General features: G+C 38.4%; 1 protein-coding gene across 1 annotated transcript; it reads left to right on the top strand.

Annotated features, from left to right (window-relative positions):
* The first annotated feature begins 5,318 nt into the window (after nucleotides 1–5,318).
* LOC111229746 (mucin-2-like) lies at nucleotides 5,319–14,413 on the top strand. The gene is made up of 27 exons (XM_022756217.1): nucleotides 5,319–5,404; nucleotides 5,533–5,788; nucleotides 5,884–5,998; nucleotides 6,506–6,593; nucleotides 6,687–6,820; nucleotides 6,925–7,141; nucleotides 7,490–7,615; nucleotides 7,721–7,835; nucleotides 7,923–8,073; nucleotides 8,194–8,307; nucleotides 8,403–8,472; nucleotides 8,604–8,741; nucleotides 9,330–9,494; nucleotides 9,666–9,760; nucleotides 9,847–9,973; nucleotides 10,101–10,356; nucleotides 10,516–10,568; nucleotides 10,661–10,770; nucleotides 11,005–11,156; nucleotides 11,278–11,416; nucleotides 11,930–12,040; nucleotides 12,127–12,306; nucleotides 12,505–12,744; nucleotides 12,842–12,998; nucleotides 13,316–13,444; nucleotides 13,633–13,794; nucleotides 14,301–14,413. The coding sequence occupies exons 1-27, from the start codon at nucleotides 5,329–5,331 to the stop codon at nucleotides 14,411–14,413; spliced, it is 3,789 nt and encodes a 1,262-aa protein (XP_022611938.1). The 5' UTR covers nucleotides 5,319–5,328.
* Nucleotides 14,414–16,888: the final 2,475 nt, after the last annotated feature.

Raw genomic sequence — 16,888 nt, 5'->3', positions numbered from 1 at the left:
AATAAAAACCATTATTTACAGCATATAAATCCTTTATAAATGGTGCCTTACAAGGAAGTGCTACAGATAAATTTAATCACTTATACCTTACAGATCCTGATTAATAATTGGCCAATAATCAATTAATTGTTAAGGAATGTTTGAAGCAAAAAAGTTGAAAATCCACTGGTTATATCTTCTAATAGTGAACATTTACAGTAAACAGAATCTCTTTAGATGGTTGATTGGGCAAAACAAGATGTCTTCAAGTCAAGTCAAAGAAGACGTGCTTTGTCTGTTTGGTTTTGTGTGTCATTAACAGCACAGTCAGTGTCGCCTTTACATACTTTCATGCAAACAGAAAACTTGGCTCTGGCACAAAGCAAACACAAAAGCTTGTTCTGGCTGAGCCTTGGCACGATTAAATGTAGCTGGAGTTGGAAAACATGAAACATGTTTCAGTTGCATCTACTTTTTTACTTGAGAGTAAAGGTTATAAAAAACAAACCAATGGGTATTTTGTTTCATCACTGTTTTGGAGAGCCTGCCAAGTACTAGTTTGAGGGCGTTACGGAAAGTCCAGTAAAGTGCAAAAAAAAAAAAAAATTATGTTGGTTGGTGGAGACATGAAACCTAAATTTAACAAGAATCTCTTTCACTCTACATCACAAGATTCCCTCTCCAGCACACAGATCTCTTCCTGTGAATAAAATCCTAACTTTCTTGTAACTAAAATTCTCATTTTCATTCTCAACTCTTGAGTACATTTTATTTTACATTACAATCGACTGTAGTAAATGTAGTAGTAAATTTTAGAAACACTACAAAGCCTGCATACATTTTAAATAAAATTACTGCTTAAAAACTTCACTGAATGTAGAAAAAAATACTGCAGCAAAATCATGTATTTATACTCTTCTTTTTGTTGTTCAGTATTAAGTGTCAGTTCAGTCTGTTTTAATGTAAGTTTGAATGTTAAACAGTATTATTTCAACATGTATTACAAAATGATGAATGTTCCCTCCACTAATCAGAACTGTCTTCAGGTAATTTAGCATCAGCACTGTCCGACCAGATTCAACACAGATACATGCTGTCAGACTGCAATATACATTTTACTCATTACGCAGCTGTCCTCTGGGAGTGGTGCTGTTTGCACTTGGAGGAGCTGCCACTACAATCGAGAACATGCAGAATAACATCTTATGTATTTGCAAGTTATAACCAAGGGTAAAAAAAAATGAACAAACAGCTTTTGTAAAACTGAATGTGTAAGATGGGATGTAAAAGATCAATTCACCAGCTGGAGTAATTAATATGCTCTTGAACTGTATAACAGCCAGATACAGATACAGATAGAGGCAGAGCACAACCATATTCCCATGACTTTGTTTGAGAGTTGGAGAGTTTGCCATTTAATATGATGCCAAGTTTTATGAGACACTGCAGGTAGGATGATTGCAATCAAGGATGTGGGCCTGATAATCAGCAGCACATCCTGTCATTCATAATCCTGATGCAATTTAGATGAAACAGTGCATTGTCTTACCACATTAAAACAAATATTAACAGACGCCCTGGTAAAGTTCAGTTGTTGAAGCCCTTGTTGCATCTCCATCTCTCTCTTTCCCCTCGTTCCCTGTCATTTCAATACTGTAGCCCACCATGTACTACTATCAAATAAAGGCACAAATGCCAAAAAAATACCCCAGAAAACTAAAACTAAAACTAAAACTACATTAAACATATACACAACGCAAACAAACTCAATTTCATTATCCTTGTATCTTGTCAACTGATGTCATCAGTGATCATGGGTCAATCAGTCCATGAAGTTACGGGCCCTCTCTGTGTCCCTTTCATTTTTAAGAGACAGCTGATGAAAAAGAGAATATTTCAACACCTCACTTTGTCCTGCTGTATATTCTGACACATGCTAACTAATGGGTTACAATTAAGTTTCATCCCTAAAATCTCTAATAACCAGTGTCTAAGTCAAACCAAATCTTCCTTAATTTTACAACAGTTCTGGAAAGCATTAATGAATGAATCCATAGTCCCAGTTTTCAGTTCTCTGATATGCCACTGCCATATTTATGAATTCTATCTCACACAAAACACATTTGATACATTATCTTACATTGGATTGGCCTAACTGCAAATTTTTATTACATTTTTGTTTAATCCCAACATTCCCTCCATTTTAAACTAACATTATATTTCTGCAAGAATATACCAGTTTATATTATAGAATATAGTTAACTAAAAAATGTCAAAAATGAAATGTTTTTATCAAGCACATCTTTATTTTTCAAAGAATGCCTTGTAAACAAGAAAAGTTATGGAGCCTGTACATTCAGTTCTGGTAGTTTACTTTGTGTGTATTCTTGAGAACTAACAAACACATTGAATGCTTTTCCTTTCTCATGAAACATTTTTGATGCAGATATTTTTTTTAAAATAATTAATAACATCCATGTTTGCATGTACAGTTGCAGTTGGAAGTTTATATACACCTATGCTGAAGTCATTAAAACAATTTTTTTTAATCACTCCACAGATTTCATGTTATCAAGGCTAAATAACATAAGTTAGTTAAGAGTTAATTGGAGGTGTATCTGTCCTAAGTCCCTCTTTGCTTGACATCATGGGAAAATCAAAAGAAATAAGATGAGATGAAAAAGATATGGACCTCCACAAGTCTGGTTGGGAGTAGTTTCCAAATACCTGAAGGGTCCATGTTCATCTGTATAAACAACAGTACACAAGCACCATGGGACCATGCAAGTGTCATACCACTCAGGAAGGAGACATGTTCTGAATTCAGAGATTAATTTACTTTGGTGCAAATGAATCCCAGAACAACAACAAAGGACCTTGTGAAGATGCTGCAGGAATCAGATACGAAAATATCTCTATCCACAGTAAAACGACAAGGGGACAACAATTTTACTTTCTAGAGAAATGGCCCGTTGTTTCATCAAACAAAAATTAACTTCTTGAAAAAAGGGTGAATAACACCATCCCAACTGTGAAGCATGGGGCTGGAAGCATCATTTTGTGGGGGTCCTTTGCTGCAGGAGGGACTGATGCACTTTACAAAACAGATGGCATCATGAGGAAGACATCATCTTAAGACATCAGCCAGGAAGTTGAAGCTTGGTCGCAAATAGGTCTTCCAAAATGACAATGACCCCAAGCACACTTCAGATGGTGTGGTAAATCTGGCTTAAGGACAACAAAGTCAAGGTATTGGTAGTGGCCATCACAAAATTCTGACTTCAATCCAATTGAAAATTTGTGTGCACAACCGAAAAGCACACAAATTCATGTGTAAGTAAGGATGCCTACAACCCTGACTCAGTGACACAAACTCTGTCAGGAGGAATGGGCTGAGATTCCAGCAACTTATTTTCAGAAGCTAGAGGAAAGCTGCACAAGACGTTTGACCCAAGTTAAACACTTAAAAGGCAATGCTACCAAATACTAACAAAGTGTATGTAAACCTCTGACACGCTGGGAATGCAATGAAAGAAATAAAAGCTGAAATAAATCATTCTCTCTATAATTATTCTAAAATGCCACGTTCTTAAAATGAAACAGTGATAACCTACTTAAGACAGGTAATGTTTATTAGGATCAAATGTCACTGTGCAAATGTATTTGGCCAAGGTGTATGTAAACTTCTGACTTCTACTGTCTTCTTTCCTGGTTTTGCTGGTGCATTGCCATCATTTTTGCAAATAGTGTGACTGTGAGCAGGAACATGTGTTGTGTCATATCCGTGCTCACATCCTCACATGTGGGTGTAAAATTCAAACAAAACAGATCCCTGTGATAAAAAAAATATTGCTTCATAACTACCAGTGGTCAAAAATACAAAGGTTACCTTTAATGTGCTTCACAGTAGCTTTATTATAATATTATGGAGAATTGTGGCTAAATAAAATATGGCTACTATTTAAATTGGGTAAAAATTTGTTCTAATAGCAAACAAATTGGTGATCAGTAGTGTATAGGTCTGTCAGTCGAGCCCTGATACCTCACCTGGTGATAATTATTCAATATATCAGTTTTATTTCTAATGGACCCTGTAGCATTATATAATCTGAAAGGTCACAGATTTAGGTATAACACTGGCTTCAGTGTCCATCCTGAGATCAAGTAGTCTGAAGAATAAAGACTGTTCCCCAAAATCAATATAGTTACAAGAGACATGCAAACACGTATAACCTAATATGCCTTCACATTGAATTCATGAGGTTGTATTTGAGGTTCAAATTACAGGACTGCTCATTAATTTGCAACATTGTCTATAAAAGGACAGAGGAATACAATACAGAAAAATCTGTGCTGGTAAACAAATCTTTTATCTGCCTCCAATATACAGCATGGTAATATTGTCAAACCATGCCCTGAATGAAATCTCGATGAAAGGTGATTTAAAAAAGCAACATCCTTAGTGGAAACACTGATTCCTTGTATCTAAAAAAAAAATACATTTAACATTGTAGATTGATTGAGTTTGTTAATGATCCACCTGCCTATCAATTGCAAAGCAGATGGCAGATAGGGTGACGTAGGTTGTGTTTAAGGCAGCATCATTAGGTGACTCTTACACTAATGTCATTGTCTCTCATCAGATCTCAACTTTCCTTTTAGTTATATAGCTTTGTCAATATTGTCCTTGTGCCTAAGTTCATTTATGCTCATTAAAAAGTCAATTATTACAATTTTATCTAATTTTGTTAGTTGTCCTTAGGGTCAAAAATGACCCGCCTTCACTAAACTCCTAAAATGCTTTCAAGAAATGTTTATTTTGTGTTTGAAATTGTTTGAACTTGAGTCATGTATGGGATCATGGAAAGTTGATGCTGCACCTGCACAAGAAAGTTTTAGTTCTGTGTAAGATCAATCAGTAGCACACATAAACTCAATTGCTTGTGTGTCTGTGGTTCTGTGTAACTGACTCTGTGACTGTGATTCTAACTGCCAGGATAAAAATGACCCTAAGACAATTTTTGTACCCTGGTGGTGTACAGCTTACATAGAAATAGGAATAAATGTGATTTTTTAACTTTTTCTAATGTTGGATTCACTCTAGGAAGAGTAATAAAATTTCAAGTTAAAAAATTTTTAGGGAGTTTCCCTAACAAAGGTTCATATGTAATTTGGCACCTGTGACATATGTGGTAAGCCTTGGACATCCTTTCAGCACATATTTGTCTATGGAATAACACCAAGAAGAAAATGGGAGGGGTCAAAATATATGCAATCTGAATATAAAGGGCCATTGAGTGCTGTCTGACTATTACCTCCTTTGGTGACATCAAGCCCACAGTGGCAACAATGGGGTGGAGACGTGTGTCGCTGTGTTTCCTTGCTTTGTCTGTTGCCATTGTCACTGATGTTCAAGCCAGACTGGGTAAGATGCTTTTCAGGACTGTGTGAATGGATTGTTGTGATTAATTTACACATACTGTATAAATGTACTCGAACTGCTTTCTATACTTTTTTCTCTCTTTTTTTTAATTTTATTTTTATTTTTCTCAGTTCGCAACCATGTCAACAGCATCTGCAGCACATGGGGCAGGGGGCACTTCAAGACATTCGATGGCAATGTATACCAGTTCCCTGGTATGTGTGAGTACAACCTGGCCTCCGACTGTCACGAGACCTACCAGGAGTTCTCTGTGCACATAAGGAGGAAAGAGGAAGGTGGAAACCCTATAGTCAGTTATGTGGTGGTCACCATCAATGACCTCTCATTCCACCTCAGCAAGAATCTGGTCAATGTGAATGACCAGCTGTAAGTAAAAGACCTGTGAAACTAGCTCTGCTTCTCTCTTCTGATGTGTTCATGATAATGTTATTAAAAAAAAAAAAACATTCTCTGTTTCCAAGGGTCAAATTGCCATTCTATCAAGGAGGGGTACAAGTGGAAAAAAATGCTGTTTACATCAAGCTCCAGTCCAGCGTCGGCCTCACAGTCATGTGGTACCTTGGTGATTCAGTCATGGTAAAAACTTAAGATAATGGATTTTATATTCACACTCCAGGTCTGCTCAAAACACATTGTTGTGTCATGTAAAGAACATTAGAGCTCTCAGATACACCAGGCAGAAATCTATCCACACAGCTCTCCTTCAAGCATCTTATATGATTCACACACTTTAAGGAGCGAATTGTAACACAAATGCAATTAATGATGATTGGACCACGTCTTTCTTTTATTATTATGGGACGGACCGACCCCTGGAGATACAGATATATTTCCAAAGGTTTCTGGGAAGATATTAAATACACAGACAGTCCGTCAGTCAGTTTTCTTTCTTGATTCAGTTATTTTTGACAAACAGGGCATTTGCTCACACTATGATAACATAAAACCAATCACAATAACTATTCGATTCATGTCAATTTATGGGGCAACTATAATTCACAAGTGTTTTTTTTGTGTTTCAATATTTTAATAGTGTTATGAAGTTAGTTTGAAAGATTGTTATACCCTCTTGCTGTGTTGCAGGTGGAACTAGATCGTGACTATGCCAATCGTACTTGTGGACTTTGTGGAGACTTCAATGGTGTTTTAGTCAATGAGTTCATTCATAATGGTATATATGGTTATTCACTTTATGGATACACTCATTTCATCAGTCATGCACCGCACCTCTTGTATGTGATACCATGAATGTAATTATATGCAGGTCGCCAAATTAGCCCAATTGAGTTTGGCACCAAACAGAAAGTCCACCTTCCAAATGATGATTGTGAGGACCCCTTTGAAGAGGAAGATGACTCACGCGAGGCTAGGAGTGTGCCGGATTCATGCAAGCAGTTTGTGGGTTTATGATCCTCTAACTTATATATACAATAGTGATATGTAGCAATATATAGCATTTCAAACTTTGGTTCTCCCACCCATCATTTATTTTTACCTTTTAGCAAACCTCCTGTGACCAGATGTTGCATTCAGAATCCTGGAGCTCATGCACCAAACTGATTGACCCTGAACCTTACATCCAGACGTGTGTGCAGGACATGTGTGGCTGCCCCAACACTACAAATGACTTCTGTGTCTGCAGCACACTGTCTGAGTTCTCTCGAGAGTGTTTGCATGCAGGAGGGCAGCCTCCCAACTGGAGGACACATCAGTTCTGTGGTAATGTTTGCTTTTCTCTGCTTTGTTATCACCTTTATTTTTTAAACGGTTTGAGGTGGAAGGAGTATTACAATACTGAAACCAGCTCAGTAAAAAACAACTAATTTAAATTGAATAAAAGATATTGAGTTACTATCTGAACATTATTTTAAATTATACATTTTCTCATGCTGCTCTGATTGATTATATTATATTATTTATGTTTCTTTAAAAAGAAAAAACCTTTAAAAACAGCATAAAGAAGGGCCAGATCTGATTTAAATAAAATTTCTTACATTTCTGGAAAAAAAAAAATCAAACAAGTCCCTTCCTACCTCTGTTAATTTCAATTGTACCTTATCTTCACAGCTAAACAGTGCCTATACAACATGGTTTATGAAGAGAGCGGTTCCCCTTGCATTGATACTTGCAAAAATCAGGGCACAAGTTCAATGTGTGAGCACCACAGATTGGATGGCTGCGTCTGTCCACCTGGTGAGTGATCTTCCCATGTGAACCTATGTTTCTTACTACATAATACAGTGTTGAGAGTTTCCTGTTTCACCTATAATTACCCTTTCATATAACCGTCTCCTTCAGGTACTGTGTTTGATGACATTTCTAATAGAGGATGCATTGCTCAATCTAAATGTCAGTGCTACCACAAAAAAATCTATAACCCTGGTGAGGTTTACCGACAGGACCAAGATGAATGGTGAGTCAAATGTTTCATAGTGTAAACAGAATGTATTATTTGGGTTGTGTTCATGTTATTGATATTAAATTATTTGGCATGTTTCAGTACATGTTTGAAGGGTGGATGGGTTTGTAAGAGCCTTGAAACACCTGCTACATGTGCAGTTGAAGAGGGCTCACATGTAACTACCTTTGATGGGAAAACCTACACCTTCCATGGAGACTGTTACTACACCCTAGCCAAGGTGGAAAGCAAGGTGAATGAGATATTGCTTTGCACAATTAAATGGCAGAACAAATATAATCAATTGATGTAAAAAAAAAAAAGAAAAAAAAAAAGGTATCTATTTAATTGCACTTTGCACTGTATTTTGCAGGATGATGCAAGTCCAAAGTTTACCATCATGGTCCAGTTGGTGCCATGTGCAAACCAAGAATTTGACACTTGTCTGAAAACCCTTAAAATCCTGCTGAACAATGACAGAAACAATGTGAGTTCAAACCTGTCAGTTAAAACGATTGTAGTCATTTATTATTCCACACTGATATCTGCAACATTCAAATGATCAATTCTGTTTTTATTCAGGTATTAATGTTCACTTCAGATGGCACAGTAAAGCAGAACATGCAGCCCATCAGTTTGCCCTACCACACAGGTGGGTCAGACAATAAGAAACCCTGAAGAGATCATATTATTGTCTTCTTTCATTTATGCTATGACATTTGGCAAATGATCTTACTGTTTCTTGTTGTAATGTTTCTTACAAAAATGTTTCTTCATCCAAAGGTGACATCAACATATTCCAGGCTTCATCCTTTCACATCTTGCTCCAGACCACTTTTGGGTTGCAAATTCAGATCCAGCAGGTGCCTCTCATGCAAGTCTACGTCAGACTGGACCAGAGCTACAGAGCAAAGACACGTGGTAAGTTTTACATTTGTCATAACACGAAGCATTCAGTCATCATCAAAAATATGTCAGTACATACAATACATTTCAGATAGATTATTATACCATCTAATGGGTAGTGAGGATGAAAACAATAATCTTTATTTATTTGTGTATTTGGATACTAATTTTGCCATACACAATGTCAAACCAACCCAACAGATTTACCTGAAAAAATGCTCGAAGCTACAAAAAAATCAGTTCTAAAATCTGTGACAATACTGACTGACACAGTTAACAATGAATCACTGTCAAAACATGTTGGTGAACACAAATGTGCATGATAATGTTTGGTAAAACTCTTTATTTAATGGTAATTATTCATTATACTAATAACTCCCCAGAAGGAAATGTGAATACAACACAATATACAGAAAATAGATAAATACATGATGTTCATCTTAATTCAAGTTAACTGAATTAATGAATCCCTAAAAAATCCTATAATACATTTCCATTTTGCTAATTTCATTACAGTAATTGACACTTTCCATTTTCCTATGAATAGTATAAGTGCCGATACTCTAATAAAAATTAAATGTCTAAAATATTTGTTTTCTTCAGGTTTATGTGGAGACTACAACATGGTCCTGTCTGATGACATGAAGACACCTCAGGGGATCGTCGAGGGAACAGCAGTAACTTTTGCTAACTCATGGAAGTCTAAGGTCACGTGTGAAGACAAAGAGGAAAGAGTTGAAGACCCCTGTTCCCTCAGTGTGGACAATGGTAAAAAGTAGTGGTTGCTTTTTCTGTTGACAAACGTGTTTCTTAGATTGATTCTCTGCCTTAAACACTTAGTTCCAGTCTTTAAGTATGTTTATATATTGAAGGCAAGTGCACAGTCTAACACAGTTGAGGACATGAAAAATAAAAGGGCTGCTGTTTCTTCATTCTCAGAGTGGTACGCGAAACACTGGTGCGCCTTGCTGCAAAATCCAAATAGTACCTTTGCACAATGTAGCTCAGTGGTGGATCCTGAGATGTATTACAAGGTACAGAAAAATCTTTCAGTTTGTCTTTCATTTAATGAAATTTTGATGGGACTGTAGTCCACTAAAACTGTTTTTCGGTTGTGCAGCGATGTACTTATGCTAGCTGTAACTGTGAGAAGAATGAGGCCTGCCTGTGTGCTGTCCTGTCCTCTTATGCACGGGCTTGTGCATCAAAGGGAGTGTTCTTGAAAGACTGGAGAGAGAATGTGTGTGGTAAGGATTTCTTTCATTCGGTTGTGGTAAAATGAGGTGATGATTTCTAAAGTTTGATTAACATTATTGCTTTCATTAGTTAGTCATAAACTATTAACTAACTATCCTCACATTGTGCACAAAACAGACAAATACTCAAGGAGCTGCCCACCATCCCAGACCTTCTCTTACAAGCATCAGAGATGCCAGCTGACCTGTAGATCACTCGGTTCTAAGCAGCAGAGCTGCACTTCTGACTTCTTGCCTGTGGATGGCTGCTCCTGCTCTGAGGGTTTCTACCTAAATGAAAAGGGCATCTGTGTCCCCATGGCAAAGTGTCCATGCTACCATAATGAAGAGTACATTAAGCCAGGAAAGTCCATCAGCATCCAAGACGACCACTGGTGAGTTAGTTGTTTCCAATTTCATGACTTCAAATCAGTTTTCCTAGACTTCAGCAGATTTGGTGCAACTGTAAAGCATGCACATGAAGGTTTATAGAAACCGAATGTTAAGTTTTTACGTACCTTTGTGTTGCATTTTAAATCTTTGTCCTTTTCTAGTGTGTGTACCAATGGAATGCTTCATTGTCATTCTTGGAGAACCCATTCATCAAGTACGTTTCTCTTTTTTTAAGTTTTATGTTTTGTTTTTTAACTCAGCACCATCATTTGGTTGATATGTGTATTGAATCTGTTTCTCTTTCAGTTACAGCATGCTCTTCTCCAAAAGTGTTCTTCAACTGCTCCACTGCGGGCACAGGAGAGCTTGGAGTGCAGTGTGCTCAAACCTGTTTAAATCTGGACAGCAATGATTGTGTGAGCTGTTTTTGCTGCTGTGTCCAAGATGGCCTCTCAGTCTCAAATAAAAGATCAAATATTTATTTTCTGAATTTAATGTTGGACAGTATGTTACACTGAAGATGTAACATGCTGTGCATAGATACACTAGTGTCTACAATAGTTTCTAGACATTATTGAAGAGTCATTTTTTATCAATATCATTAATGTTTGCACTTTTTTTAAATCCCTGTGATCTGTCTATCTCTCCAGGCCTCCACTGAGTGTGAATCTGGCTGTCAGTGTCCCAGTGGCCTCCTTGATGATGGCAAAGGTTCCTGTGTGAAAGAAAAGGACTGTCCATGTCGGCATAATGGGTATCTGTATGCCCCGGGAAAAGTCATTCTTAACAAGTGCAACAACTGGTATGACCTTGTTTTTTATCATATATATAATATAGCACAGTAAACAAATATTATCTTGTGTTTCACTTATTTGCAGTATGTAAAGAACTGTGTTACTATTAACCATTTTTAATGCGTCTAGTACCTGCAAAAGTGGAAAGTGGGATTGCACCAACAAAAAGTGTCAAGGAACTTGCACTATTTACGGGAGTGGTCACTACAATACATTTGATCAGCAAACATATGCTTTTCAAGGACATTGTGCCTACGTTGCTGTCAAGGTAAAAAAAAAGCATGTACACATCATCCCAATGACAGACTGTGTTCAAAATCACTCTCTTATTTAAACACTGACTCCCTACATAGTGGACACTCAGTACTTTACTTAAATAGTGAGCAGTAAGTTTAAATTTTATATATTTACATCATCATCATCATCATCATTTTCATCATCACTGACATCTATAAAATGTAGTGTGGGATTGTTAACAGAAGGTATTGCACATGCCATATACACCAGTGGATACATTTACAATATCAGATACAATGGCAGACAGTAAATGTAGTGCACTATGTAGAAAACAAGGAGAGATTTTGGACACAGCCAACATGCTCAATATATTATGTTCTGTCTGGTCCCATCCTAGAAGTTCATAGATATAACATTTATACAATTCTTTAGCAATCTTAAAGTATAGACTAATAAAGGTCAAGCTAAAGTTTGATTTGATCAGTTGTCTCTGTGTACTATGATGCAATTATGCAAAATGTTTAATAAATGTCTCTCTTTTAAGAACAAATGTGGCAATAAAACAGCACAGTACACCTTTGGAGTTATCACAGAAAATGTACCATGTGGATCAACGGGCACCACATGCTCCAAAACTGTCAGAATCCAACTGGGGGTAAGATCTCATCACAACACCTGATACTGTATTCTGGCTTAAAATATTGAGCAATGAAAGTAACAGAAATCTCTTCAACATTACAGCGAAAAGAAATCAAATTATCAAAGGGTAAATATGAAGAGGAGGACCTGGAACATGGCACTCACGTTCCGTACAAAATAAGGACGACTGGCTTGTATCTGGTGATAGAATCTGCCATTGGTGTGACAGTAATCTGGGATCGCAGAACAACAGTTCACATCCGCCTGGAACCAGGGCACAGCGTGAGTCACAGTAGTTGTTTTAGTGATGATGACTGAAATCTCTGATTTTAAGAGTTCAGAGCTAAAGTTTTGAGACTGTGTACAAGTTTTCTGTAGTCTAGCTGTCTTTGTAGATCATCTTCTTCCATCAAAAAAATGCTTGTTCAATATAATATTGTCCTCGTTTAAAGAAGTCACTGTCTCTTTTTGTTTGTACAGGGAGAGGTATGTGGCCTGTGTGGAGATTTTGATGGCAATGGCCAGAATGACTTCACCACCCAGGGTCAGTTGGTAGTGAGCAATCCTATAGAATTTGCAAACAGCTGGAAAGTGTCCAGCACCTGCCCAGATGTGGAAATGAATGTTGACCCTTGTGTGGTAAATAAGAATCGACATAGCTGGGCAAAAATGATGTGTAGCATTATAACTGGAAAAACGTTCAAAGATTGCCATCATAAGGTAATAAAAGATTTGTTTCTATTTTATCATTTTATAAAGTTCCATGGTTGGGATCATGTTTTTAAACATCTGTCATCAATTTTGAATGGCTGAACAGGTAGATCATCGTCCATTTCATGAAAACTGTGTGAAAGACTCATGTGCCTGTAACACTGGAGGAGACTGTGAGTGTTTCTGCACAGCTGTTGCAGCTTATGCTCAAGCTTGTAGTGAGGCTGGTGCCTGTGTTGCATGGAGAACTCCAGAAATCTGTCGTAAGTACACAGCAATTTTATCCATTGGTCATTAAACTGAGTTATTTCAGCCTTTTCTGGCCCAAGACTATTGTTAGACCCCAAAGTTCGTATGACCTTTGCATTTAGAGATTTATAGATTTAGAAAAAAGAAAAGACATGTGTTGTGAGAATGTATTTGGTGAAGTTCAGGTTTGAGTTCCTGTTAACTTGGTGACACTTAATACAGAGAATAATGTTTTAATAATAATGTTTCAAACACAGTACCTGAAGGAGTTATTTGAATCAATGTTTCCTTTATTTAAATACCTAACATACCTTATATCATTTCTTCCTAGCTGTCTTTTGTGACTATTACAACAGCCCAGGTAATTGCAGTTGGCACTACAACCCATGTCACACACCTTGCTACAAGACCTGCTTGAATCCAGAGGGAACTTGTACCAACCCATTACCTGAACTGGAAGGTAAGAGGTTAACTCAGAGTGTCTCACCTCAGAGTAATGTGCTAGTTAAAATTTTTTGGCATACTTTATTTATCAAAATAAGAAAAGAGTTTCAAAGATCACTTGGCCAGCTTTATTGCCCAAGATCTAAAAAACAATGTAAACAACATCATGGGGTAACGTGATATTTTATGATGGGATTTTTACAGGGTGCTACCCCATATGCCCAGAAGATACGCCCATATTTGATGAGGAAAAGCAGATATGTGTGGAAGAATGTGGGGGTTGCTTTTACAATGGGAAAAGATATAATGAAGGCGACATTGTTTACAATGTGACTGATAACTTGGGAATGTGCTACTACGCGATCTGCATCAATTCAACAGTGAAATTTATAAATGAAACCTGCCCAACATCAACTGTCCCACCAACAACAACTACATCCAAAATAACTACTTCCACCACTACACATATTACCACAACAACTGAACTGCCAACCACATCTACAAGACCTACGACTACAACTGAGGAACCAACCACAACCACAATATCTACAATCCCACCAAAAACTACTCCATGTTTTACAACGTGTGAGTGGTCAGAATGGTATGATGTCCATAACCCAATATATGACAAAAGTGACTGGGAAACATATGAAAACATCACAAACAGTGGGAAAGAAATATGCAAAAAACCCAAAGAAATTGATTGTAGATATGCAGATGATCCTTACATAGACTTCAATGACTTTGTGAGTGAAACTGGCCAAGTTGTTACTTGTGACGTGGGATATGGTTTAATATGTAGAAAAGAGGACCAGACAGTACCTCCATATAAGTGCTTCAACTATAAGATCAGAGTATGTTGTGAGGTACAGATATGTGGACCGACAACACCTTCAACTCCATCAACTACACCTCCAACTACAACAGTACCAAGCACAACCACAAAATCTACAACACCATCAACCCAACCTCCTACTACAACTGAGGAACCAAGCACAACCACAAAATCTACGACACCATCAACCCAACCTCCTACTACAACTGAGGAACCAAGCACAACCACAAAATCTACAACACCCTCAACCGAACCTACGACTACAACTGCAGGACCAACTACAACCACAGAATCTACAACACCATCAACCCAACCTCCCACTACAACTGCAGGACCAAGTACTGTTTCCACAACTGAATTAATAGAAACTGGTTCTACACCAATTCATTCTACGCAGAGTCAAATTTCCACAGATACTACAACAACAAGTACGCCGAGTTCTACAACACCACCAACCAAACCTACCACAACTGAAGGGACAACCACAACCACAAAATCTACAACACCATCAACCCAACCTCCTACTACAACTGAGGAACCAAGCACAACCACAAAATCTACAACACCCTCAACCGAACCTACGACTACAACTGCAGGACCAACTACAACCACAGAATCTACAACACCATCAACCCAACCTCCTACCACAACTCCAGGACCAACCACAACCACAAAATCTACAACCTCATCAACCAAACTTCCTACAACAACTGCAGGACCAACCACGACCACAAAACCTACACCATCAACCCAACCTCCCACTACAACTGAGGAGCCAAGCACAACCACAAAATCTACAACACCATCAACCCAACCTCCCACTACAACTGAAGGACCAACTACAACCACAGAATCTACAACACCATCAACCCAACCTCCTACCACAACTGCAGGACCAACCACGACCACAAAATCTACAACACCTACAACTGAGGAGCCAAGCACAACCACAAAATCTACAACACCATCAACCCAACCTCCTACCACAACTGCAGGACCAACCACGACCACAAAATCTACAACATCATCAACCCACCCTCCCACTACAACTGAGGAGCCAAGCACACCCACAAAATCTACAACATCATCAACCCACCCTCCCACTACAACTGAGGAGCCAAGCACACCCACAAAATCTACAACATCATCAACCCACCCTCCCACTACAACTGAGGAGCCAAGCACACCCACAAAATCTACAACATCATCAACCCACCCTCCCACTACAACTGAGGAGCCAAGCACACCCACAAAATCTACAACATCATCAACCCACCCTCCCACTACAACTGAGGAGCCAAGCACACCCACAAAATCTACAACATCATCAACCCACCCTCCCACTACAACTGAGGAGCCAACCACAACCACAGAATCCACAACATCATCAACCCAACCTCCCACTACAACTGAGAAACAAAGCACAACCACAAAATCTACAACATCATCAACCCAACCTCCCACTACTACTGTGGAACCAAGCACAATATCTACAATCCCACCAACAACTACTCCATGTATTACAACGTGTGAGTGGTCAGAATGGTATGATGTCCATAACCCAATATATGACAAAAGTGACTGGGAAACATATGAAAACATCACAAACAGTGGGAAAGAAATATGCAAAAAACCCAAAGAAATTGATTGTAGATATGCAGATGATCCTGACAGGGACTTCAATGACTTTGTGAGTCAAACTGGCCAAGTTGTTACTTGTGACGTGGGATATGGTTTAATATGTAGAAAAGAGGACCAGACAGTACCTCCATATAAGTGCTTCAACTATAAGATCAGAGTATGTTGTGAGGTACAGATATGTGGACCGACAACACCTTCAACTCCATCAACTACACCTCCAACTACAACAGTACCAAGCACAACCACAAAATCTACAACACCATCAACCCAACCTCCCACTACAACTGAAGGACCAACTACAACCACAGAATCTACAACCTCATCAACCAAACCTCCTACCACAACTGCAGGACCAACCACGACCACAAAATCTACAACACCCTCAACTGAACCTACGACTACAACTGAGGAACCAAGCACAACCACAAAATCTACGACACCATCAACCCAACCTCCCACTACAACTGCAGGACCAACTACAACCACAGAATCTACAACACCATCAACTCAACCTCCCACTACAACTGAAGGACCAACTACAACTACAGAATCTACAACCTCCTCAACCAAACCTCCTACCACAACTCCAGGACCAACCACAACCACAAAATCTACAACCTCATCAACCAAACTTCCTACAACAACTGCAGGACCAACCACAACTACAGAATCTACAACCTCATCAACCAAACCTCCTACCACAACTGCAGGACCAACCACGACCACAAAACCTACACCATCAACCCAACCTCCCACTACAACTGAGGAGCAAAGCACAACCACAAAATCTACAACACCATCAACCCAACCTCCCACTACAACTGAGGAGCCAAGCACAACCACAAAATCTACAACACCATCAACCCAACCTCCCACTACAACAGAAGGACCAACCACAACTACAGAATCTACAACCTCATCAACCAAACCTCCTACCACAACTGCAGGACCAACCACAACTACAGAATCTACAACCTCATCAAC

Source organism: Seriola dumerili, unplaced genomic scaffold (assembly GCF_002260705.1).
Source record: "Seriola dumerili isolate Sdu_G_001 unplaced genomic scaffold, Sdu_1.0 BDQW01000242.1, whole genome shotgun sequence".
NCBI classification, from domain to species: domain Eukaryota; kingdom Metazoa; phylum Chordata; class Actinopteri; order Carangiformes; family Carangidae; genus Seriola; species Seriola dumerili.
The sequence above is the reverse complement of the archived record's forward strand: the minus strand, read 5'-3'. Positions and strand labels throughout refer to the sequence as shown.

What these genes read in the sequence shown, in the direction of transcription:
- LOC111229746 (XM_022756217.1), top strand. Translation starts at nt 5,329, where the DNA reads ATGGGGTGGAGACGTGTGTCGCTGTGTTTCCTTGCTTTGTCTGTTGCC. An exon ending in GAGGACACATCAGTTCTGTG is followed by an intron (nt 7,142 to 7,489) that starts GTAATGTTTGCT and finishes TTATCTTCACAG; the next exon opens with CTAAACAGTGCCTATACAAC. An exon ending in TAGCCAAGGTGGAAAGCAAG is followed by an intron (nt 8,074 to 8,193) that starts GTGAATGAGATA and finishes TGTATTTTGCAG; the next exon opens with GATGATGCAAGTCCAAAGTT.